The sequence below is a fragment of the Durotheca rogersii genome, assembly GCF_024521655.1.
Source record: "Durotheca rogersii strain YMJ 92031201 chromosome Unknown GGS23scaffold_23, whole genome shotgun sequence".
Taxonomy (NCBI): Eukaryota; Fungi; Ascomycota; class Sordariomycetes; order Xylariales; family Xylariaceae; genus Durotheca; species Durotheca rogersii.
In genome coordinates, this window is record NW_026251254.1 from 464,591 (window position 1) to 488,256 (window position 23,666).

The 23,666-nt window shown below is 56.1% G+C and overlaps 7 protein-coding genes across 7 annotated transcripts; 4 read left to right on the forward strand and 3 right to left on the reverse strand.

The window, feature by feature from the left end:
• The first annotated feature begins 2,149 nt into the window (after window positions 1–2,149).
• Window positions 2,150–4,280, forward strand: GGS23DRAFT_229732 (tripeptidyl-peptidase). The gene is made up of 3 exons (XM_051512044.1): window positions 2,150–3,166; window positions 3,226–3,307; window positions 3,370–4,280. Exons 1-3 carry the CDS (start codon window positions 2,338–2,340, stop codon window positions 4,208–4,210), a joined length of 1,752 nt encoding a protein of 583 aa, XP_051369287.1. The 5' UTR covers window positions 2,150–2,337; the 3' UTR covers window positions 4,211–4,280.
• Window positions 4,281–4,349: 69 nt separating this feature from the next.
• On the reverse strand, window positions 4,350–6,029 carry GGS23DRAFT_606842 (FAD/NAD(P)-binding domain-containing protein; the record flags this gene model as incomplete). The annotated part of the gene is made up of 4 exons (XM_051519956.1): window positions 4,350–5,030; window positions 5,084–5,147; window positions 5,219–5,774; window positions 5,858–6,029. 4 exons carry the CDS (start codon window positions 6,027–6,029, stop codon window positions 4,350–4,352), a joined length of 1,473 nt encoding a protein of 490 aa, XP_051369288.1.
• A 1,714-nt stretch (window positions 6,030–7,743) lies between these two features.
• Window positions 7,744–9,812, forward strand: GGS23DRAFT_229825 (cytochrome P450). The gene is made up of 4 exons (XM_051512045.1): window positions 7,744–8,245; window positions 8,299–9,003; window positions 9,061–9,142; window positions 9,203–9,812. The coding sequence occupies exons 1-4, from the start codon at window positions 7,858–7,860 to the stop codon at window positions 9,657–9,659; spliced, it is 1,632 nt and encodes a 543-aa protein (XP_051369289.1). The 5' UTR covers window positions 7,744–7,857; the 3' UTR covers window positions 9,660–9,812.
• A 744-nt stretch (window positions 9,813–10,556) lies between these two features.
• GGS23DRAFT_599388 (uncharacterized protein) lies at window positions 10,557–11,154 on the forward strand (the record flags this gene model as incomplete). Its single annotated transcript, XM_051518928.1, has 2 exons — window positions 10,557–10,617; window positions 10,691–11,154. 2 exons carry the CDS (start codon window positions 10,557–10,559, stop codon window positions 11,152–11,154), a joined length of 525 nt encoding a protein of 174 aa, XP_051369290.1.
• A 1,878-nt stretch (window positions 11,155–13,032) lies between these two features.
• On the reverse strand, window positions 13,033–14,965 carry GGS23DRAFT_229901 (uncharacterized protein). The gene is made up of 5 exons (XM_051512046.1): window positions 14,566–14,965; window positions 14,324–14,494; window positions 13,473–14,267; window positions 13,302–13,386; window positions 13,033–13,242 (listed from the first exon to the last, which is right to left on the reverse strand). The coding sequence occupies exons 1-5, from the start codon at window positions 14,737–14,739 to the stop codon at window positions 13,076–13,078; spliced, it is 1,392 nt and encodes a 463-aa protein (XP_051369291.1). The 5' UTR covers window positions 14,740–14,965; the 3' UTR covers window positions 13,033–13,075.
• A 4,261-nt stretch (window positions 14,966–19,226) lies between these two features.
• Window positions 19,227–21,199, forward strand: GGS23DRAFT_606845 (uncharacterized protein; the record flags this gene model as incomplete). Its single annotated transcript, XM_051519957.1, has 8 exons — window positions 19,227–19,551; window positions 19,606–19,862; window positions 19,926–20,037; window positions 20,090–20,237; window positions 20,503–20,552; window positions 20,608–20,686; window positions 20,801–20,992; window positions 21,082–21,199. The coding sequence occupies 8 exons, from the start codon at window positions 19,227–19,229 to the stop codon at window positions 21,197–21,199; spliced, it is 1,281 nt and encodes a 426-aa protein (XP_051369292.1).
• Window positions 21,200–21,540: 341 nt separating this feature from the next.
• On the reverse strand, window positions 21,541–23,350 carry GGS23DRAFT_229983 (uncharacterized protein). Its single transcript, XM_051512047.1, has 6 exons — window positions 22,993–23,350; window positions 22,881–22,917; window positions 22,733–22,818; window positions 22,527–22,666; window positions 22,226–22,462; window positions 21,541–22,115 (listed from the first exon to the last, which is right to left on the reverse strand). The coding sequence occupies exons 1-6, from the start codon at window positions 23,155–23,157 to the stop codon at window positions 21,668–21,670; spliced, it is 1,113 nt and encodes a 370-aa protein (XP_051369293.1). The 5' UTR covers window positions 23,158–23,350; the 3' UTR covers window positions 21,541–21,667.
• Between the last annotated feature and the right edge of the window lie 316 nt (window positions 23,351–23,666).

Here is a 23,666-nt window from a genome sequence, read left to right on the forward strand (position 1 = left end):
GTTTCCTACGCGAGATCGACAATGAGCTTGGGTGACAGGTTCATCTACATATATCTGTTGCGTAAAACGTAGACGCCTACATTACGCTGTACGGTATGTAGGCATATAAAGGCTGGTTCAATTGCTACGTGACAATATCTAATACCTACCTTCCCGAGGTAAGGCTCTGATGATGTAGGGTGGCTTCGAGGAACGAGCCAGATGCCGTAGCCTAGAAAGGTCGTTTAATTAAAATCCGCCATCCCCTCTCGCGCATATCCACTCAGGTACCCGTCTTCCCGGCGACGTGCGCTTCCCCCCAATGCCGCCGATAAAGGGACCGCAATCCCACCAATCCTCCAAAAATGGATTCAAGGTGTGTGGCGGGGGGTATCGCTGAATGCCACTCGGGCGATCACGATCCTCCCTCTGTAGATATAGATCTATGTATGTAGGTAGGTGAATTCTCTCCTTCAACGGCTCGCCCAACGGTAGAGATGGCCTGCAGCTAGGATCGCCTGCCTTGAAAGCCTCAGTAAGCATATAGCCCTGAAACAGAGTGGTCATATACAAGTCACCTAGAACTAGGACATGGGTACCTACGTGAGGTTAGGGGCGGGTATTAATATTTGTCGGTCAACCGCAAGCGCAAAAAGGCTGGTTGCATTGTCTCGAAATCCCCTCTATTATGGGGGTCTATTGAAAACGGCGCCGCTACCGGTGCCAATGTGCTTCCCCTCGCAAACGCGATAGGTAATAATAGGCAATGATAACCATCTCACTATTCTAATCCACACCGGCATCCGGTTTACTACATTGGGCAGGTTTATGTGGCCATCGCCAAGGTTGCGGCGGAAAGGATTCCACATGTGTCGGGTTTGGCCAAGGCATGATGCATAAAGTTCCTAGGCACGCGACGTACCTATTCGGTTATTGAGTATAAATAAAAGTATGCAGAGACAGACTACCTGAACCACCTAATAGATCTAATAGCGCTCGGGGTTATCGAATTCGTTGATGTTCGTAGGCAGGTAGGCAGGTATATGTGAGGCGGAGTGGGAATGACAGGCTTTACAGGGAGTAGGCATTGCCGGTAAAGAGACTTCGAGGAGACTCGACGGCCAATTGCCTACGTACCTAAGGCGATACCTCTTATTATACGATGTTTTTAATGTTGAGTACTCAAGAGACGAACGACCATGAGGTCGCAGAGATTATACGTATACCTACCAAACTATGGCTAGGCTAGGTATGTGCATTGTGAGCAGGGATAATGCCACGGGGCTCTGAAGTTACGGGGTCCAACAATCACGGAATATGTAGGTAACCTATTCGAGACTCTACCTGTCGTGCAGGCCTTGCTCGCCAGCATATGAACCGCACTTCCAGCCCGGTCGAGTTCGAAGGATGACCTGATCACTGCATCTCTATCCTCTCTATCCCCCCGCCCCCCCTCTCTCTCTGAAATCTCCGGGATCTCTATTGTCTATGAAGCTTAATTGGAGTGTAGAGGTCTATCAAATCTCTTCGACGATGAGGAGAGACATGACAGGTCGCAAACCCCCCTCACCACCCACCCTCCAAACTCACCCTCCAAACTCACCCTCCAAACTCACCCTCACTTACATGTTGCTTAATATAGCATCACATCAGCTTGCATAGACCTGCCTACACGAGCCGGTTAGCAGCGCGCTACTCGTCACACAACCGTACCAAGAAGGCAGAATGCTCCTGGGTAAACTGGCGCATAACCCCTACCAATCCTAAGCTCGTACGATCTAAACCGGGAGGTAGCCCCTATTACGTAGAACAACTACCACGTAGTACTCTTTCAGGACGACATTCCGAGGGGAGACTCTCCAATGGGGGGCGCCTAACGCCAAGGGACAAAGCCGGATCCCCCCCGGTGCCAGAAAGCTTATCAGAGCATCGCGTCTCCACGCGTACCTGGAATGCTACTCTCCTGCCTAAAGCAGGCTAAGGGAGGTGGTGCTCGAAAGGGATGAGCGGGAGATCACCCCGGACTTGGCAAGTCGAAGGTGGCTCGGGCGGTTAAGCAACTACTTAGAGATTGTGGACAAGCCGGTATCGAGCAAATGCCCTCGATACGGCCGATGCAGTGGTGGCCCATTAATATACTTACCTACGCCGTGAAGCACGCAATCGTAATTTTGTAAGGGCGCTTCTCCTCCCTATCGTCACTATTAATTGTCTCGCTATTCCTCTTCCCCTAGAAGCAGGTCGAGGGCAGGCTTTCTCTTCGCTCGCTATTTTACACCTTCGGTTCGGCCGGGGTGTTTGGAGAAAAAAAAAGAATAGGGAGAAAAAGACGACGGTATAGGACGGCAACATCTGACCATGCGTTCGGCCCTCGTCCTCTTCGCCTCGGCCGTTTCGGCCAAGGTGATGGATAGTCTCGCTTCTGTTCCCAAGGGTTGGGCCGAACTCCGCCCAGCATCTCCGGACGATCGTGTCTCGCTGCGCGTCGGCCTCGCCCAGCAGCACGCGGCGGCGCTGGAGCAGGCCGTGCTCGAGGTCTCGACACCGGGACATCCGAACTACGGAATGCACCTGTCGCGTGAGGAGATCCGAGTCTACACAGCGCCGACTCGGAAATCGGTGTCGTCCGTCGTCAATTGGCTGGCTGGGAGCCACGTCAAGCCGTCGGTAGACAACGACTGGATCACCTTCACGACGGACGTCAAGACGGCGAATGATCTGCTCAATGCTACCTTCGCCTGGTATCAGTACGAAGCGGGCGGCAGCCCCAAGCTTCGGACGCTGTCGTACAGCATCCCTGACGCGTTGGCGACGAGCATTGACCTGATCCAGCCGACCACTCGCTTTGGCCAACTCGGTGCCAAAAAGTCGACCATCTTCGAGATGCAGGTTCTCGAGCCGGCAGAGGAGGATATCGCCACGGCCAGCGTCTCGACTAATGCGGCTCTCGCTGACTGCAATACGTCGAGAATCACGCCCGCCTGTCTCAAGTCCCTCTACAACATCAAGTACACCGCGCCCACCGGTGGAAATCTCGTCGCCTTCGGCTCGTACCTAGAGGAATATGCTCGGTACTCGGACCTCCAGTCGTTCGAGCGCCAGTATCTCCCCGAAGCCGTCGGTCACAACTTTACCGTCGAGCTAGTTAACGGAGGACTAGATGACCAGGCCAGCAGCGACGATAGCGGTATGTCATGATGTGTAGTCGTAGGTAGCTTTTTTGCAGGCTAATTCTTTAAACATCAGGAGAGGCGAATCTCGACGTTCAATACGTGGCGGCTATCAGCCATCCCATCCCGATCTTACAATACAGCACCGGCGGTCGCGGGTAAGTATCTCTTATTCTAGTGGCCCGGCTCAGACGAGACAGAGACTAACTCGCGGGCAAAGGCCACTTGTCCCTACTCATGACCAGCCTGGCCCCTCGACGAACGAGCCCTACTTGGAGTTTCTGACGTATCTACTTGACCAAGACGACTCGGCCCTGCCGCAGACGCTCACAACCTCATACGGCGAGGAGGAGCAGTCGGTGCCGGCGGAGTACGCGTTGAGAGTGTGCAACCTGTTCTTGCAGCTCGGAGCACGCGGCGTAAGCGTCTTGTTCTCGTCCGGCGACTCCGGGCCCGGAGACTCGTGCATCCGGGAATCGGACGGCGCGCCGTACTTCCAGCCGACGTTCCCGGCCGGCTGCCCGTACGTGACGGCCGTCGGCGCCACCCACAACGTCGAGCCCGAGGCGGGCGTCAGCTTCTCGAGCGGCGGCTTCAGCTCGCTCCACGCGCAGCCGGCCTGGCAGCGGGACGCCGTGAACGCGTACCTCGCATCGATCGGCGCGACCTACTCGGCCTTCTTCAACGCGTCGAACCGGGGCTTCCCCGACGTCGCGGCCCAGGGCAGCCGCTTCGTGGTCGTGGACAAGGGCCGGACGGCGCTGCTCTCGGGCACGAGCGCGTCGAGCCCCGTCTTCGCCGGCGTCGTGGCCCTGCTCAACGCCGCGCGCAGGAGCCAGAGCCAGCCGCCGCTCGGCTTCCTCAACCCGTGGCTGTACAACAACAGCGCCGCCCTGACCGACGTCACCGAGGGGTACGGGTCCGGCTGCGCGACCAACGCCGCCTTTGGGAACGGCGCGAGGTGGAACGCTACCGCGGGATGGGACCCGGTCACGGGCTTGGGCACGCCCGACTTCCCCAAGCTGCTCGCAGCGGCCGCCCCGGGGGTCGAGAACGCGTAGAGCGAGCTTTTGGACGGTTACAATAGTGGTCTTAGAGGCCTTTCATTCTTATAATCGACGCTGAGCTAGCGAGATCTAAGCTAATGCTATAACCGTCGTCGTCCCTTGTCATGAGGTGTACTACCTATCTATCCGCCGTCTAATCCCAATTCCCCGGTCCTAGCTCGACCGTCCCGTTTTCCACGCTCTCCATTATGTCGTCGATGCTCCACGGCGTGTACGTGTAGCCAGGCGGGTAGTTCGGCGGCACGCCTTCGACTTGGTCGAGAGGGGTTCCCCTTCTGACCGCGTCCGCCACCTTCCTGTAGTTCTCGTACGTGTAGACCTCCGGGTTGTGCTTCCACACCCAGCTCGGGATCTTGGGCTGCGCCAGCTTCGGGTCCACCTTCGCCCTCTTCCAGTCGGTGTGCTGGAGGCGCGCCGCGTTCGAGAAGCCCATCTTCTGGGCGCACGCGCAGCGGACGAAGCGGAGCCGCACGTGCGTGCGGACGGCCTCCGGTATGTTGGCCTTGCCGGCCAGCTGGAGGCAAGTTGCTATCGAGATGGCATCCTCTATGGCCAGTGTCGCACCGTTACCCGATGCCGGCAGGAAGGAATGGGCGGCGTCGCCGATGATAATCACGCGGCCGCCTGGGGACGCCCAGGACGGCTGCGGGTTGCGCCAGAACAGCTCAAAGTTGACGATCGTATTCGGGGGCGTCAGCTTGATCACCTCTTTGAACCGGGGATCCCACGGCGTGGAAAGCCCTCTGTCCATATTATTCAGGACGTCGTCCGACCCGACAGTATTTCTCCAGTTTTCTTCTTCCGACCCGGTGACCTGGATACCATCAGTAACCCTGGCGTGAAGCCCCTCGGGAGACACTTCCTTACATCGTGGTTCATGATCCAAACGCAGGTCTCTCGTCGAACCAGAATCAGACCGTACATCCCGGGACTTAGCAGAGAAAGAGAGATGGCATTGTTAGTCTTCCGGCGATGATAGCGTGACGGGCGGGTGTTACCTACCCAAGCCAAGACCTCACAATAGGCTCGTCGTGGTTTGGCCCGACCATGTGCAGAAACTCCTTGATCGCAGGGTTCTTGTCCAAGAGGTGGATAGGGAAGGCAGCCCGCCACATGGCTCTGCCTGAGCTCATCGCCTTGACCTGGCCGCCGACCAGCTTTTGGCACTTCGAGCCGATGCCGTCGGCGGCGATCACGACGTCGGCCTCGAACCGGTCGCCCTTGTCCGTCACGACCCCGGCCCTCTGGCGCTCCTGGTCTTCGAAGTAATCGACCACCCGGCGGCCAAACTGGATCGTGATTTTCTGCCTCTGCACTTCGTTCAAGTACATCTGGTAGATCAGAGGCCGCATCTGAAAGGCGCCCGGCGGGGTGTTGGGGTCGGCGCCTTCCTGGCGCAGGCGCTCTGAGACCTTCAACGGCGGTATCATCCGCTCGCCATCGTGCTTCAGGGTTTCGATCCAGGCGTTATTCATGGAGATGGACGCATATTCTTTGGCCAGTTCGGGCCAATGTCGAAACCACGTAGTAGCACTATGGCCCATGAAATACATGTCCCCTAAGCGAAAAAAAGGGGGAGGGGACAGTTGTCTTAGCGCCTTGCACATGGTAGAGCGTTGGGTTACTCGGCGCTGTCCTTACCTGCCGTGTTGACATTGTCATCGCGCTCAAGGACTCGCACGCTGTGTCCTTTGCGGACGCATTCTAGTGCCGCCGTCAATCCTGCCAGCCCGGTGCCGACGATGAGAACGTCGATCCCGGACGGCGAATAGGAGCCCACCGGCTTACAATCACCGTCGTGTAAGGAGCCCATGTTGGAATATCGGAGGATAGAGGCGGACGAGGCGAGGGATAGGGAGTTTCGGAACAAAATCGAGACACGAGCTGGTGGACACGAGAGGACTAAGAACATGCCCCCAGGTGGTGCGTCCTGCTTAGCTGAAATATAAAGTGCCAGGCCTCGCGGTGTTGCCGGGAAACCGAAGTCGCACGGCTGCGTGCCTCTGCATTTCGGAGGGCTCTCGACGCTCTTCACGCCACTCGATGGTCATCCGTCACATGCCATTAACCGCCATCACTGCCGTCGACCTGTCGGACCCCCCCTGCCCCCATTCCTCCTCGGGCCCGAGGGAGACGTGCTATCTGTCCACCGCAACCCCCTCCGGAAACGCAATTGGCTCGGGACACGCCTCCGTTCGCCTGTCGGCGTATCCAAAATATTACCCGCGGACTTCTAGCTACAGGCCGGGACAAGTTGGGTTTGCCGGATTGTAAAGATGGCGTCTGCCGCCTACGAAGATTGTCTTACCGAAGCAAGGGCGGTGGGATATAGGGATCATACGGGTAAGGCTTAATGGGCCTAAACCGCCTCGGGGCACAAAAGACCCTCGCACTATTTCCTCGCTACTACCTATCCGCGTCCGGTTCGTAGGCACGGGTTAATTCTACGCAGTAGGTAGGGCTCTACCTCCGGTGTGCTACGTACGGAGACGTAACCATATCGCTTCTCATTCTGCCCAACGGCGTCTCTCCTCAGCGTACGAGATAGGAAGTATAAGTGAGACACGCATGGAATGCATGGAACTGGACAGGCAACCGCCACAAGATGGACGGCTATGCGATTCCATACCCATCATACCTAACTGCAACCCTCGTATATTTTGGGGTTCTCCGTTGAGAGATCTACCACCCGGTTGCGATCTCGGCACGCGCAAGAAAAATGAAGATGGGTGGGTTAGTATTAGATGCCCATGCATGTTTGTAGGAATATTGTCTACTAGTATCTCTTTCTCCGAGACATATCTCAGCCACTGCAACAATTCGAGTCGCTAACGCTGCTCTAGTGATGAACGGCCAGACAACTAAACGTCCCCGTAGGAATGCTCGTATAGCCCACTGAAAACGTTCACGTTGCTGGCCCATGTCGTTACGTTAGTTACGTAGCTATCAACGTCCCATCTACTTACATCTGAATGTCACGTACGTGCGCCGGATGTCGATCTGGCTCGTTGAAAACGACAGTGGCTGAATCACATATCCGGAACTGGTAATGCCGCGGTGTGCTTGATAAGGGCATGGCATCTGCAGACTGCAAGTCTGGCATGCTTTCTCGGGTAGTAAGCAGTCCTATATTAGAGACTCGACTACTGCGAAGTCCAGAGGCATAGCTAGGGGCCTCTAGGGCTATGCCGTCACCATGTGTGTATTGTTTCAGGCTTCAGGCCCCGCAAGCTGCTCACGAGGGCGCCTATCGACCTTTTCCGTCTCCTCGCAGAGGGGGATACAGGGTATGAAGGGCGGAAAAAGAAATAAGTACACAAGCGTAGCTCGGGATGGTAGGACTCGTATCCGCTTCCATCTCTCGGTGCGTGCGAAGCTAGGTGAAGGGATACTTGTTCGACTAAGGCCCTAGGATGCCAACATTTCTCATGACTTCCGCTGTGGGTGATTCTAAAAAAAACGGAACGCCATTCCTGAGGCCAGATCCGGACTAGATAGCTCCAGGCGTATATCAGGCTTCGATATACATCGCATGCCCGTTACTGCTGGGCTCGTCGCTTTGTTTCTCGTGAGCCGGGCTGGTTCTATTCGTTTGACCTCGGCGTACTCGTTGTCACAGTAGCTTGAGCTTGAGCTTGACCATGCAGCTGCTCACTCTGGCGATCCTTGGGGTCGCCATCTTCGGCTTCGTCGCCTTCCACCTGTACAGTCGATTCAAGGATATTAACCATCCGGGCAAGGTCCCAGGCCCGACGCTACTACCGTACATAGGCCGCATCCATGACCTTCCGATCCAACATATGTGGCTTAAATTCAAGGAATGGGCGGAAGAGTACAGCGGAACGAATGGGTTCTACCTGACGGAGATGCTCGGTGCCAGGTTCCTAGTGGTCACGGACGAGAAAGTAGCCGAGGAGCTCCTGGTGAAGCGAGCGAAGCACAATTCGGACCGGCCGGTGATAAGGTCTTTATTCGACTCGAAGAGCACCCATGGATCCATGGAATATCTACCCTTGATGGGAAGAAACCGTAAGTCTACCCGGAGCCAACAGGTCACACAGCACAGCTTATACACAAATTAGAGTACTGGGCTCGACAGCGTCGGTTTACTCACTCTTATCTGACCGAGGCGAGTAATGCCCATTACCACGGCGTGATGTACCATGAGGCCAAGCGCTGGCTCGCCAGGCTGATCGAGAACCCCGACGACTTCGCCTTCTCGTTAGAGGATATGGCATCCAAGGTGATGTGCGAGTTGACGTGGGACGACCCGGATCTGAGCGAGTACTGCACCAAGAGCGCATGGGGCCTCTTGACCCAGATGTCGCCGGCAGGGCCTCTCACTAATGTCTTGACGCCCCTGTGGCATCTACCAACGATAGTAAACCCATGGAAGATCGCCGAGCACAAGCGGCACGACGAGCAGCAAGCGTGGTGGATGGATCGGCTCCAGACTACCCGCGCGAAGTTAGCCCGAGGCCAACAGAGGTCATGCTTCACCCGCCAGTACCTCGAGAGAGGAGAGAAGCGGTCTAACATCTCGGGCGACTACGAGGCGTCATCTGTTATCGGGATGATGGCGTTGGTGGGCATCTTTACAGTCGCCGGTCCCCTATACTACTGGTTAGTGATAATGATCCATCACCCGGAGTGGCAAGCAGCCGTGCAAAAGGAGGTCGACGAGGTTTGCGGCGAGAGGCTCCCGACCTTGGACGACACGCCGAGGCTACCTGTGCTTCGGGCCTGCATCAAAGAAACGATGCGATGGAAGCCAAATGTACCGACCGGTTCGTCAATGCCACCCGCACAATATTATAGCCATCTGAACTGACAAGGCGTTTCAGGCGTCGCACACGAGATGGAGGCCGATGATGTATTTCGGGGGTATTTCCTGGCTAAGGGGACGAGGATCCTCCCTTTAGACTTGTTGGTCTCCTTCACTATCCCAGCCCTCGTACACTACGACCTAATACTAAGAGTCACCAGGGCGTTCCTCCGAAATCCCGACAAGTACCCCGACCCGGAGAACTTCCGGCCAGAGCGCTGGCTAGAGCGCGGGTGGCCGACATACCAGGAGCCCCTGAGCACGTATCCGACAATCAAAGGGATGACTTCGTTCGGCTGGGGCCAGCGCCAGTGCTTAGGCCAGACGCTCACGCAAGACGAACTCGTGGTCGCGTGCGGCGCGCTGAGCTGGTGCTTTAACCTCAGGCCGAAGACAGATCCGGCGACGGGCGACAACCTCCCGGTTCCCCTCGACAAGTCAAATTCGCTCCTGATCATCAAGCCCGACCCGTTCGAGATGGCGTTCGAGCCGAGGAGCGAAGCTAAAAAGGAGGAGGCGCTTCGGTTATGGGCAGAGTCGGATTCGAGAGACAAGCAGGCTCGGCGGGAATTTCTTAGGGCAGCGGCTGGGAGAACAGAGAAGACCGAGGCTTTATAACAGAGAGTCGCTGGTTTGACAGGATGAGGCACGGGACACTACGTCTCCGACGCCAAGAGCAGGATGAAAGCGAAGGTCGGGTTTACATTTGGTACCTACACCCAGCTAATCCCCCGCACTCATAGCACAATGACACAGCGTCACACCTAATGGCATATCAGGTTTTCTTCATGTCATCGTCATCCTCGTCGTCATCGTTGCCGCTCTATCGGTCCAGTTTTTGGTGGTGGGTGGGCAGGCAAACAGGAGATAGGCACCGACTCGTCCAGCACCGCCCCTTTTAACCTACCTACCTACCTACCTACCTAGGTACTGAAGAGCCCGCCCGCGCTGTCGGCGGCTCGCTGAATTGAAGCAATCCGTGCGGCAACCAGACCGAACACTCCCCTATCTCGGGTTCCACGTAGGTACCTATCTACGACTCTGAGTACGACGTCTTGCCGGATCCCCGACGCCATTGCTACATGACAATTTCTGCCGACAAAGAAACTCCACGATTGCGATCCAGGGGGTTGACGGAGACTGGTCCCTCGGGGTTTCCCCAACCCTGATGCTACCGTGCTAGGTTGGGGGCTACCAGGACCCCTCCGCCGCGGCAACATGATCCTCGTGTGCCGGATGTCCTAGATGGTTTGAAGAGAATGTAAATGCACCCAGTGCTTCGGATATGAACGGCACTATCACCATCCTGCCAGAAAATATACATCTCAACGCTGCCTTCCTATCCGCTTACACCGCAACATCCTCGAACTCTGTACCTACAGGTAGGTAACGCTTCTAAATAACACGCCTGGCTTAGGCCCAGTGCCTATATAAAGAGATATAACCCTTAGTACTACTAGCCGCTCACATGGCGAGGGTAGAGAGGTAGATTCAAAAGGGTATCCGAGAAAGAATATGGCCATTTCTACTACGGCTGTTGCCGGAACCTGCATCGCATTCTCATTCACCCTATTCGGTAAGTGAGGACCAGCAGACGACGCCGTAACGGATGAGAAGCCATGCACTAACGGCCCCGTCCGTACGTGCAGGCAATGCCGTGACGCAGACATTCATGGGCGTCCCGGCCGTCATAGTCGACTTCCCGCCGCCGTCGTCGCCCGAGCACGCCGCCCGCGCTCGCCTGCTCGGCCGGCAGTGGCCCGTGTTCTGGGCCGTGGGCAACCGGTTCTTCCGCCCGATCAGCACGATCGGCCTCTTCGGCTACGCCTACACGTCGTGGGCGAGCGCGTCCCAGGGGCCCGGCGGCAGCCTGGGCGGCTGGGGGCCCTACGCGGTCTCGGCGCTGTGCCATCTCGTCACCGTCGTGCACTCGGCGCTCAACATGATGCCGCTCAACGAGAAGCTCAACGCTCTAGGCGATCCAGGGGGCAGCGCGGATCCCGAGCAGGCCGAGAGCTACGCCCGCCAGTGGATCAGGTTCAACATCGTCCGTGTCGTTATGCCGGCCGTTGCCGGGTCGGTGGCGTTGTTTCAGATATTAAGGAAGCGTTAAGCGGTAAATCCTAGAAATTGCTACGGTTCGCAACCTGCCCCCCAGGTAATTACAGCAGCCTCGGGGAAGTCTCTCTTCGTAGGTATATATCAATCGCTCCTCGTACCCGGCTCAGCGAGGCTATTTTATTCCTTTCGCCCGCTATAAATTTGTGTCTCTGGAATTGGCCCGGTTTATTTTGTCCAGATAATCACTGAGGAATAAGACTTACCTGAGCAGAACAAAATATCGCAGCCTCAAAAGCGTGCCATGGCCCGGTCTCCTAGTTTGGCAGAGGGCAACTATGACAGGAGGATATTTAAGTGAATCGATGGAGCGGACCGATCAAGGACTCACGCCTGCCTGTTCTAGTGTTCGATAGTATTAGGAATATGCTCAGAGCTCATTTTCTCTTGGGGATATCGCATCGATGCCTTCGATTTATCGTAAACCACACGCAGCAACAGTGTCAATCGGTAAGTCGTAGCTCCATTGGCCGCCTCCAACTATCCGCATACATCCGGCTGGCCATTCATCTCTCCGCCGTACCCCCCCGAAGGGTCAAGAGAACGTCGTGTGCCCGGTAATTCACAAGTGGGTTATTAAGTAGTGAGTCCGATGAGCGAAGGCTACATGTCAACGATGGTAACTGCCTACAACATCCGCTGGCACGGCCTCCATTGCAAGCAGCGTGACAGTGTTCCACGCCAGGCCGATCGCAAGTCGAGCGCCCGCGTGAGACAAATCGATCGGCAGACGCACCGACGTAGCTAACACCTGTCGCAGATCGCGCAGGTGAAACATCAACATATACATTACCTACAGCTATGTTTACGTGCTGTAAGACAACCCGCCGAGTTTATGTTCCGGGCGTACGTGGTGTATCGCTCCCTGTCGTTGCCGTTCGCCGAAAGGGACGGCACCAGACGGGGCAGCTCAGGGCCGGCACCTCTATGCCCGTCGCCCTCCCTGCGGCTCCCTCTCCTCTCTACGTCTCTAGGCGAGGCTCCGAAAAGCAGAAAACGAGAGGCAACAACGAACCGCCGCGGCTTCTCGACCTGTAGAAGCCGCCCGTGAACCCAACGAACCGCCGTGGCCAAAGCCATCCTCGTCGCCGGCGCGACCGGGAAACAGGGCGGCGCCGTGATCGCCGCGCTACTCGACCGGGCGGCGGACGAATTCACCGTCATCGCTGTGACGCGCGACGCCTCGGGGGCGGGCGCCGGCGCTCGTCGACGAGGCCGTGCGCGGCGGCGGCGAAGGCAAGGCGCTGTAGCGGGTCTCGGTGTCAGACGTCGGCGTGTTCGCGGCCCAGGCGTTCTGCGATCCGGTGCGCTGGGACGGGCGGGCGACGGGGCCGCCGGCCCCCACCGCGCACCGACTCTCCGGCAGTGCGCTGGCCTGGGGCGTGGCCGAGTTCGCGCTCGTGATCGGCTGGTTCGCAGGCGACGGGTACCGGGCCGATGTCGAGGCCCGGCGGGAGGGGCACCCCGGGATGCTGGCTATGGAGGAGTAGCTCGCGAAGAAGAACCCATTCGATACGATGGGGAGAGAATGAATGGGGACTTCCGATGCTGGCGCGTGCTAGACTTGTGCGTTACTTGGGTATATACCTAAGCAAATACCTGCATGGTTCGTTATGATAGGTATGTCTGTATAGACATCCTATCAAAATCCTCCTGTACCTGGAACGGGAGTTAGGTATAAGAATCGAAAATACGTGTCATAGGCGATGCACGGTATCAAATACCTTCCCAATGACCGGTGCCTTGTCGACATCTTGTCGATACCCTCTCCGCCCCAGCGCTTAATTTCTGTTCGGCACACAAAAGAATAGTACGCGACGAAGAAGGATAGACCTATCGCTCGAACCACGAGCGGCACTTATATTTTTACATTTAATATCTACAATAGAAAGAAGCATATGTCACCATTCAGTTGTTTACGCAAGAATCGTAAAGACTTGCGATCCATCGTTGGCACACGGCGCCGAGTCAAGCCGACCGTCTCCGGGCACGATGCAAGTGGCGTTGCGCTCGGCCACTGGCGCGATGACCAGATCCGTCCCGCCAATGAACGGAACCAATTGGCCGCTGTTGGTCTCGCCCTCTGGTGAAAATAGTTAGCGGAAGATCGCAGCGGTGGTGTACTGGCGTCGTTATACTAACCTCCCGCAGCTCGTCCTCCGCAAGAGAAGAGAGTGACGGTGTCGCCAGCTTGGCGCCGTCCGTCAAAGCTGATGCAGCCATTTGTCTGCGACATTGTCAGCACATACCGCTACGGGTTGCCGAATGGGTAAGGGGGTAGGGGGGGCACAGGCGGAGACGGGAACTACTTACGAGGCTGCTGACGAGAAGGGCCGCGTTCTGGGCGTTGTTGTGGACCCCTGAGGTGATGATATCGAATTTCTCGTTGGGAGTTCCGGCACACTCGACGAGAGAGACGGGGATCAGGTTCTGGCGGAAGTCTCCGGCGGTGGGATCGATAAAGAGGCACTGGCCGTTCGGCGCCTGGATGCTAACCGCGGTGAAGGCGCGCGTCGCTGTCTCGTCTCGCTGGTGGGCTTCCGCTGCCGCGCTCGGCTGCAGCACGCCCCCGGCGCGGGACACGGGTACCGCCTCGGTAGGGTTGGGGATCCCCCCTCCACCCGCACCGTTTGTCGGCGAGGGTGCCGCAGTGATTCCCGCGGTAGAGGATGTCGCTTCTTCGACAGGGGGCTGGCCGGCGGTTACCGTCACGGTGACCGGCGCTTGGCCGGTGGTTACTGTCACGGTTACGGTTACGGTCGCCGTGTTCCCGGGTTGGGTCGGCGCAGGCGCATCGGACGTGGCTATGGGCAGGTTGGTTGCGACGCTCGATTCGACCGGGGCGTTGCCGCTAGCTTCGCCGAACGTAAACTGCTGGTCGGCGTTTCCGGCGGCACAAGGAGCAGCGTCGACGATGTCTCCCTTTACAGTGAAGCACAACTGCGGCTCGTTTCTGGGCGAGAAGGTAACGGGCCCGCTACTACTGTCGAAGGAGAACAGCTGAGAGTCGGTAACTTCGCCGCTGCCGTCCGCTCGGCCACCACAGCTGAACAGAAGCGCTTGGTTGCCGCTAGGCCGTCGAGGATCGAAGTTGAAGCAGGCATTCGTCTAGAAAGAGGTCTTAGTGATGGCGCGGAGCTTCCGGCAGAGCGAGGAACACCAACCAGAGAGCTCACGATGAGCGCAGAGCCTTGGGCATTGTTATGCTTTCCGGCTGTGATGACATCCCACCCCTGACCGTCGGTGGCGCCGCACTCGGCGACCTGGATCGGCGTAAGGTTTGCTCGGAAATCGCCCGAGAGCTCGTCGACGAATAAGCATCTTCCGTCGGAGGTCTATAGTAAATCCTTTGTGTTAGCCGATCGCAGGCTCCCCTGGGCTAACCTAGTGTTCGGAGTAGTCTTACGCGAATCTGAGTGTTGGTGAAAGCCCTCGTCGCCGTGTTGTCGCGCTGGTGCGCCTCCTCGAACGCGGCCTGGTTGAGTTCCTTCACGAGCCTCCGGGACGAAGCCTGAGAGGCGATGGGTGTCGCAGTCACGGCCGACCGCAGGGCTAATATGACAACAAGAAGCAGATACATGGTGATCAAGGGACCGAAGACGGCAAATTGAATAGAAATACGGCCGCCTCTGTAGACCGACGAAAAGAAGAAATAGCAATGGTCACTAAGAACACGCAAGGAACGGAATGTCCTGCACGGCAGGATGTAGAAGTGAGGGAAAAAAGAGGGAAAGCGGCTCTGCCACAATAAACCCGATGACAGAAGAACGGCGATGAGTATTGAAGCTCGACATCGTGTGATTCAACAGGCGGACAGCGCCTTTATAGCAGGTTAGGTAGCTAGCTACGTGATAGATACAGACTAGGCGCAACGGCGATAACACGGCGGGATTGCATGCCTTGTCGCCTCCCCCCTTTCTAGCGCGGGTGTGGATGGCATGTAATAGTATGCGTCGATGTGTGCGAGCGCGCGAGCGCGTGCGTGCAGGAGTCGCCAACAGCGTAGGAGAAACAGCGGTTGGGAAGGAGACGCTATCGAGGAGCTCTGGTACTGGAGACCCTATTTTTAAATGAGAAGTTTCCGCGAAGTTTCACGGCGATTCCCCCCGGCGGCCGAGAAAAGTGATGGATATGAGCGTGGCGCCAAGTGCGTAGTAAGGCACGACGATAGGCTCGTGAGCATGTGAGTGTTCTGCGGGCGTCGATAGGGCAGGGTGGTCTAAGTAACGAGCTAGAAAGGGGATTTATAAAAATACAATAAAAAAGAGAAGCGATTCGGGAATAAGCATAAACGATGAAACGGCGCCTGTCGCAAGGGAGGCAGGGGGGGAGGGGGAAACAGAGAGAATGGGTTCGAAGGATGGATGAGAGGGATTGGAGATGGTGAGGATTGGCAGGGATTTGGAGACGCCGGGGCGGGTTGAGTGCAGCACCAACCCGTTGCCAGCCAGCCAGCCAGCCCGTGCCAGCGCCAACAGCGGTACGCAGCTGGCTACCGCGTACGGATTAAATCTTTACCGAGTCCGCTCCCAGTTTTCTAGCCGCTCCCCACCGTCAGCGAGATAGTGCCTCACGTACCCACCCCCGGATAGGGTCCAACATCGCTGGCGCCAATCCCTTCCTTCATACCCGTCTAGCCTAGCCTACCTCATAATAGCCACGGTCTCCCCCCCTGAGGCTAACAGCTTATTTCGGGTTGCGTAGGGACTACTCATACTCATGGCAGATACCGTTCGATTTCCTACGCCCCGTTGCACGCTTGAGATAGGTCCCTATTACGTTAGGTGGTATCCTACCCCTACTCAACTTACTCAATCCCTCTCGCTCAGCTCAGCTCAAGGTCGGCTAATCTTACCTTAGATACCTTCATACATACTTTTTGCTAGCATGATGAGCTGCTAAGCTATTAATACCATTGACATCGAGCCAACCCGCCTCCTACTTCACACACCACCTGCCTCGCTCCAGAGATACCTACCTGGAGGCAAAAGAGACCCCGGAGAGGGTCCCTCATCTCGAGATACCGACAGCACGGAACAGAACAAACTGTCGTCTACACGTACTCACTTCTATCCTGTTTATATATCTACTAACTATGCGTTCGCGGCCCAACGCCACCACAAATTCGGACTATTGGGTGCTCTTGTGCACGTGATCGCGCGACAGACAGAGGATAAGACGCGGAGTGTGCATTCTTACCCTCTTCCCCATATACCCTCTCCCGAGTCTGCAGAGGGAAAAAAAACCAGAAGGCATGCTATGCACTACCGTACTTGGAGTCACCATGCTGGTGTTATTCGGGCAACCTCCTAGCGCGGATCCCGTCGAAGCCTAGCGACCACGAGGTTCATACTAAGATCGCTGGTCTGAGAACGGACGTGCGCGCACGTCGACAATAGGGGAGAGCGGCCGACGAACGTCACATAGAATACGCGGCCGAAGATGGAGCACGGAGAAGCGGCGCATTAACAACGCCTCTGAAAGAGGTTGGAGAAATGTTTTCGAACGACACGGCCCTGGGACCCGAAAGGCACGGCGCACCGATCTCCATACTAAGAGTTTCTAGTAACATCTATGCGGCCAACCTAGGGCGCGAATACTCTAAGCCCCAGAGAGAGCCACCTTATGGTGACAAGATCGTGATCTACTCGGGATGGAGATGCTCAATATAGGGCAGGGGGTCCGACGAGGTTTCCCGAGGTCAATTTAGCAAGATCAGGCCCGTATCTAAACCCAAGGCATGACCTCGTATAGGAGGTAGGTAGGCAGCAAGTCGGATCATTCTATTGGATCCCTTCCTCTGTCTCTATAAATCACGTCGTGCACCGCGGATATGATACTTCCATGGTTGCACCGTCAATGTTACGAATTGTATTCACTCCTATACGGTCATACCGATATCTCCCGATATCCTCACTCCAACTGTGTTTTAACTCTCACATCGGGTGTACCTAACTAACGGCGCTTGGGTGTTCGCACCGCGCGTAGAGTCTTACTTGTCTAACCTCTATACTCCTCTTTCGACAGTCACATCACGTCGTCGTCACATTACATGTCGCAAGCGCTCCTATTTACACCGTGGGCTTTGAGCCTACGGGTAGCCCAATCTCCGGTCACGAAGCATGCATACGTATACTTACACGTTGGTGTGAGGCGTATCTCGACCTTAGCATCTAGGCCGACCTCTCGCGTTGGAAAGCCGCCCGTCACCCGTCTATCACGCACGGTTCCGTGGCACGATACCCGCTGCCAATGCGCCCTACGCGTACGGACCGAGTTGTTTGAGAGTCACGAATAGCGTTTTCGTTTCGTCGACAGAATCACAATGGTAGCGCTCGGCGGGGAGCAATCGTGAAGACCGGGGCGGGCGGAGGGCATGGCTGGCAATTACGCGATATTCGCATGTTATTGCATGGCGAATCCGTCGGCGTATCCCTATGGCCAGACCCCACCGCTTACAGAGCATTGTACGGCACGACACCGGCGGCATCGACCGGACCTGCGTGACACGCCCAGGTTAGGTAGGAGCTTATAAAGCCCAGCCACGCACCCACATACCATACCCATCCGCGCAACAGGGCCCCTCAGCTGTCCCGCGCCGCTCCAGCACGTAGTAGGAAGCTGGATGGGCCACGCCCCCATCCACACAACGGCATAGGCACTCCCGGATGCCGAACAGGGGTCGGCGGTGATGGTGTGAGTAATGTATACACATTCATACGGCACGTACGGTGAATAACGGACGACCTCCACGCCGTTCCCCCCCCCTCCCCCATACTTCCCAGTATGTAAACCTACCTACCTACCTACCTACCTACCTACGTAGGCATCGATGTGTAGGTAGGGTAAGTGGGTAAGGTAAGGTACCTAAGGTAGGCACAGATATGCGCACGACGTGCTAATCCCTCGACATAGAGAGGCATTCATTCCACCAACGAAACCACGCGTACGGACAGTGGATACTTGGCATAGTCGGCGCCGTCCAGCAGTCCTCACCTCCCTATTAGAGACAAGAGGTATATGTAGGCCAGTTCGGACATGTGAGCACGCACATATTAGGAGGTAGGTAGCGACGCAGATCCCACCTGGTGCCGGGGGGCGGGGGAGAGGACCAGATGCGGCATTCAGCACGCGGGCAAGCTCGAGATTGATCTGGCCCGCCTCCGTAGATCCTCACACAGCATAATTAGAGGTATCTAACTGGCACATTGCTGGGCACAGGTGTGTGCCAAATAGAGGGGGAGGGGTACTAGGTAGGTAGGTTAGGTAGGTAGGTATACGAGGCAACCCTGGCTTAGGTAGGTAGGTTGGTACCTGCACAGCTACCTAACGCATACCTACCTCTCGGGTGGGTTAGGTACCTAACGTCGGTAGGCTAAATCGGACGACCAGCCCTGACAGGTTGTTCGTACCTCCTCCTAGACCCAAGATGTCAGGTAGGTAATATGTACCTACACACGCCCGTCTCTCTCCCCTCTCTTACTATCTTCCGCCTTCGACCACGTCGCCGTGAGCCGCTGATGAGACCTTCCGATCAAGGCGATAGAAGCCGTCGACTGGGCCGGGAACGTAACCGGGTTCGGGTGCCTAAAGAAGTAGCTAGGCTCAAGCTGAGGTGCCTACTTTAGGTGGCCTAGGTAGGTAGGTACCTACAGACAGCTGTCTTGGGGAGGTACCTCGAACCAACTTGAAGCTCCCCATTCCTGTCCACGTTCCATACCAGGTACCACCCACCTAGGTCCTTATCGCCCCAGATCTACCTACTGCGTCCCCCCGCCCATACCATCTTCACTTACATGGGCTCCCCTCCCTACCACCCACCCACCTGCCTACATACCTACTCGATCGGGCAAATGTGCGCTTTCAGGTATAATGCAGAGAGCCCTGCAGCCGAGGATCTCCTTCGGCGCATGGATAGGTATCTTAGCAATGAACCGGCAATACAACATCAGTCGTGGTGATGATCAAGTATAAGGGAAGCCAGATCCCGTGTCCTTTCTGTTCTCTCTCCGCCTTCCACGCCTCCTCCCTCGTCATAGTCGTCCCCCCCTACCCGCGGCCGCCACCATGAAGCTCCTCCAGTTGCTATTGCTCATCGCCCCTTTAACTCTCTCCCTCCGCCTCGATCGGCGGGGTAAAGTCGTATATGACGGTTATAAGATCTTGCGTGTGGTGCCCGGAGGTGATGTCGCCGCTTTCGAGGCTCAGCTAGAATCACTCGAGGCCATCGACCTGACCCATAACCATGGTCATCTAGACGAGGAGCACTTTGATGTTGCCATCCCGCCCGAGAGCCTCGCTGCATTTGAAGCCCTTAACCTCACTTCCGAAGTATTGTCCGAGGACCTTGGCGCCGACATTGCCCTCGAAGGAGAGCTTGCCGAGTACCCAGGTCAGTTGATTCCCCCGCCCCTCCTCGCAGAGGGTAGACTTTAACACGTCTTAGAGCCCGAACTGGCCGCTGCCGCTGCTCTGCCTAGCCTGGACTGGTTTCAAGCATACCACGCCTACAGCGCACACTTGACCTTTCTGAGAGACCTCCAGTCGGCTTTACCCTCCAACTCGGAGCTGATCACGGCCGGGAAGTCGTTCGAAGGCCGCGACATCCAGGGCATCCACCTGTGGGGAAGCGGCGGGAAAGGCTCGAAGCCGGCTGTCTACTTCCATGGCAACGTCCATGCTCGTGAATGGATTTCGTCCAAGGTATAGGCCCAGCAGCCTCGAACGGAGCCCTGCTGGCCGCTTGACGCTAACTGAAGAGTTCAGGTTGTCGAATACATCGCGTACCAGCTGGTTGCCGGCTATGGAAATGACGCGGCCGTGAAAGCCTTCCTCGATAACTATGACTTCTATATCCTGCCCGTCGTGAACCCAGACGGTACGTCCCGAGTATTATGCCCTTCTGAGCCCCGGCTAAACTTGAGGTGTAGGTCTCATCTATACGCAATCTACGAACCGCTTGTGGCGCAAGAACCGCCAGACCCGATCCAGCACCTCCGCGGTAGGGACGGATATCAACCGGAACTGGCCGTACAAGTGGGACGGCACAGGCTCGTCCACCAGCCCCGGATCAGGTCGGTTCCCCCCCACCGCTTTTCTTCACTTATAAGGCCCCCCCGGAATCCCCTTTCGGGTCGCGGTTGAAACTCTCAAGGGATGTATTTGCTAACCAACTCTTACCGTAGAAACGTGAGTTGTCAACCAGAACTACCAAATGAAATTCAGCACGCTCCCCTTTCCTCTGCTGTGATGCATCTTTTCGGCAACCGCCCTTTTGCAGGATCCAACGGGGTTCAGTCACGCCATGATTTCCGGGTTATAGATTCTAACCTTAGCTTCATAGGTACCGTGGCGAGAGAGCCGGTGATACTCCAGAGAACACTGGAATCCGACGTACGACCCATCCATCTTCGATAATGACCGCAACTGCTAACCCGTCTATCTATAGAACTGGGCGATCAGCTGGCTGCAGGGCGTGGAATCAAACTCTATATTGACTGGCATAGTTACGGCCAATACATCCTCACGTAAGCTCCCCCTGCCACTATACCTCGTCCATACTCTCCATGTTGCGCCTTGTCTACGCGGTACTCAAGGTAGGAGGCACCCGTGGACGCGGAATATTGACCTAGATCCTACAGGCCGTACGGCTATTCCTGCTCGGCATCAGCCGAGAACCAGAGCAGGCAAAACACCCTGGCCAGGAGTACCGCCAACGCCATCACGAGTCTCTACGGCACCGCATTCACCACCGGTCCTATCTGCAGTACGCTATATGCCACGGCTGGTGGTAGTACTGATTATTTCACCGACGTAAACAAAGCCGAGTTCGGGTGAGTGGAATCACATTACTATACTCCGGTCCCAACGCCACTCCTATTAGAGTATGGATGCTAGATGCTGACTCTTATTAAACCCGAAGGTGGGCCATTGAGCTCAGGGACACCGGGCGGAACGGATTCACCCTACCCGCTACCCAGATTCTGGCGAGTGGTGAGGAGGCTTGGGTAGGAATTAAGTATCTACTAACCAACTTTTGAGCTACCGGGAGATGAGCTAGATAGCGAAGACTACTAAGTAGCGCTGTTAGGAATCGAACCTATCCTTCGTTAAGTAATAACCTACTGATCTCCGGGTCGGGTTTATAGTCCAAACTCTCCGCGAGCAAGGCGGGGGAGGGGTCTGTACAGCGACAAGGCATCGCTAACTCGGGGTGGACAGGAGACGGCCGCTCGAGGTTGTCGACGTCTCCCATGAGACGAGACTGATTATACAGGCATAAACAATGAATTCAACTCTTGTTGGGTCACCCTCTTGATTTACGTGGCTGTAGTCACTTAACAACTCACTCGCGTCGTAGGTTTGTCTGAGCGCGCATGTCTGAGCAGACCATAGGCCCAAAGGCAAGCATTTCTCGGATTGTACACTCCTCAGATATGAATAAGTATGTCTCGCGACTGCGTGTTTAGGATTCGCTATAATGTGACCCCGCGGGATTCGTTCCCTCTCTAGCTCTTATCCTGTTGCATCTCTGTCGTCGCCGGACGTTGCTCCTCTTTCACAATCCACTCGTGCTTTATCGAGATCGACCCCATTTCCAGCCCAATATCTCCTATTTGCCCTTTGAACGGCTCTGATGCCTTCGCGATGGATGCCCGGTATCCCAGCTCTTCCGGCCGGAGTCGTGTCTCGGATGAGTCGTCGTTGAGTTGCTTAAAGCGCCGGTTGCTATTCTTTCTGGACAGGGCGTCGACAGACGGGGTGTTGAAAGTGGCCGTACCATCGGGAGAGTACTGACCGCCGAAGAGAGGACGTAGGATAATCGCGCACGCTACGGTAACGGCAACACACGGTTCGAGGGCGCTGACCAAGACAGAGCTCGAGATAGACCAGGTAATATCGGTGAAGTCGACTTTAGTTATCAAGGCAACGCGTATGATGCTGACAACACATGTCCTATTGCGGAGTGATCTGTTAGTGTGCGCCGCGAACACGCAGGGCGTAACACGCCCCCAGACACGCACACGAACAGACAAGGTGAAGAGGGAGGGGGCAGTAACACTTACAATATCCCTATTCCAAAAGTAGCTGCAAGGCTTAACCGCTTAGGCAGTGCTAACTCCAATCTTAACAGGTACGGCATCGGTACGATGAGGATGATCAAGTCAGAGACCATGTTCAACGCGCCTGTTACCACCCATGACACCACCTGATTCCCGCAAACTCCTCCTTCGACCGACTTATCCCAATTATAGCTAAGCGGGCGGCAGATGAGAAAGGCACTAAGTACGGCCGCCAGCGTCCTATTCAGGTTACCGAGATTTGTCAGTGGCCGTTTCAAAAGACGGACTCGAGAGAACCACGTACCACGTGATAATTAAGACGTAGGTAGCCCTGGCTACTATAAAAAAGTTTTGGACGAGGAAGATTCTTGAGAATAGATGGAGTATGGATATTCTGCAGAGCCCCAGGCTGATTGCCCATAGCAACTGGAGAGGGATGAGATGCTGCGGGAGAGGAAGACATTAGCAAACTCTTGCTCGGCATTCATGCCGAGTATTAGAAGGACCTGCCTGGTAAAACAACGTAGGACCAGACTCGACGCCAAATCTGTTCACGATTTCATCGATATGGAAGCCCACGCCGCCCACGAGGACCGCTACACAGCACCGTCAGTATAATTACCCGCCGTCGATGCTGTAGGACGAGGTAGATACGTACCTGAGACTGAGACGCCCTGAAAGATAATAGCAAGGACCTAAAAGCATCGTCAGTCACCCGCAGCACCAGACTCGATATTCGAATAGGGGTACGACGAGCTTTCCTAACGTACACATGATACCATGACCATGTAGTCGCTCACGTCAAGCACCCGGTTGGCCTTCCGCCTCGCCAGCACCCGCAGGCCAACAAATACGGCGGGAATGACGCTGAAGACTATCCCGCATATTACGATGGCCCTCTGGTACAGGTTTTCGATAGGGAAGATAAATGTCATCACGTCCGAAGAACGTTCGAGTACGGCGGCCGGGTGAACGTAGCTTCAGATGGAACGTGAGAGTCGTCGGGGCGAATCATCAATCATCGATAGGCACAAGCAAGACCAACGACAGGAATGTGTATTCTTGCCCGTTTCGAGTACGCCGCGATCTTCATCGGAGAGCCCTGTCGGGAGTAGTTGGCTATAAAATCGGCGGTATGGCCACGCGCTTTGGTACCAGGTTCCGATGAACGCCCAGGGGCATGTATTCGCACGGCGAGCGGGTATGTATATATGTATTTACATGCTTCAAGACATGAGGCGGATGGAGATTCGGTAATAAGGAGCGACGAGCGCCTTTGAAGGAGCACAACGCTCTGTGCTGTTTTTGAATCTACGAGTTGATGGACACACACACATATACACATACGCACACAGGGGAGAGAGAGAGAGAGAAGAGGAAAAAACACTGGCTCAGGCGGGCAAAGCCGCGAGAAACGCCAACCCACCCACCACCCGTCAATAGG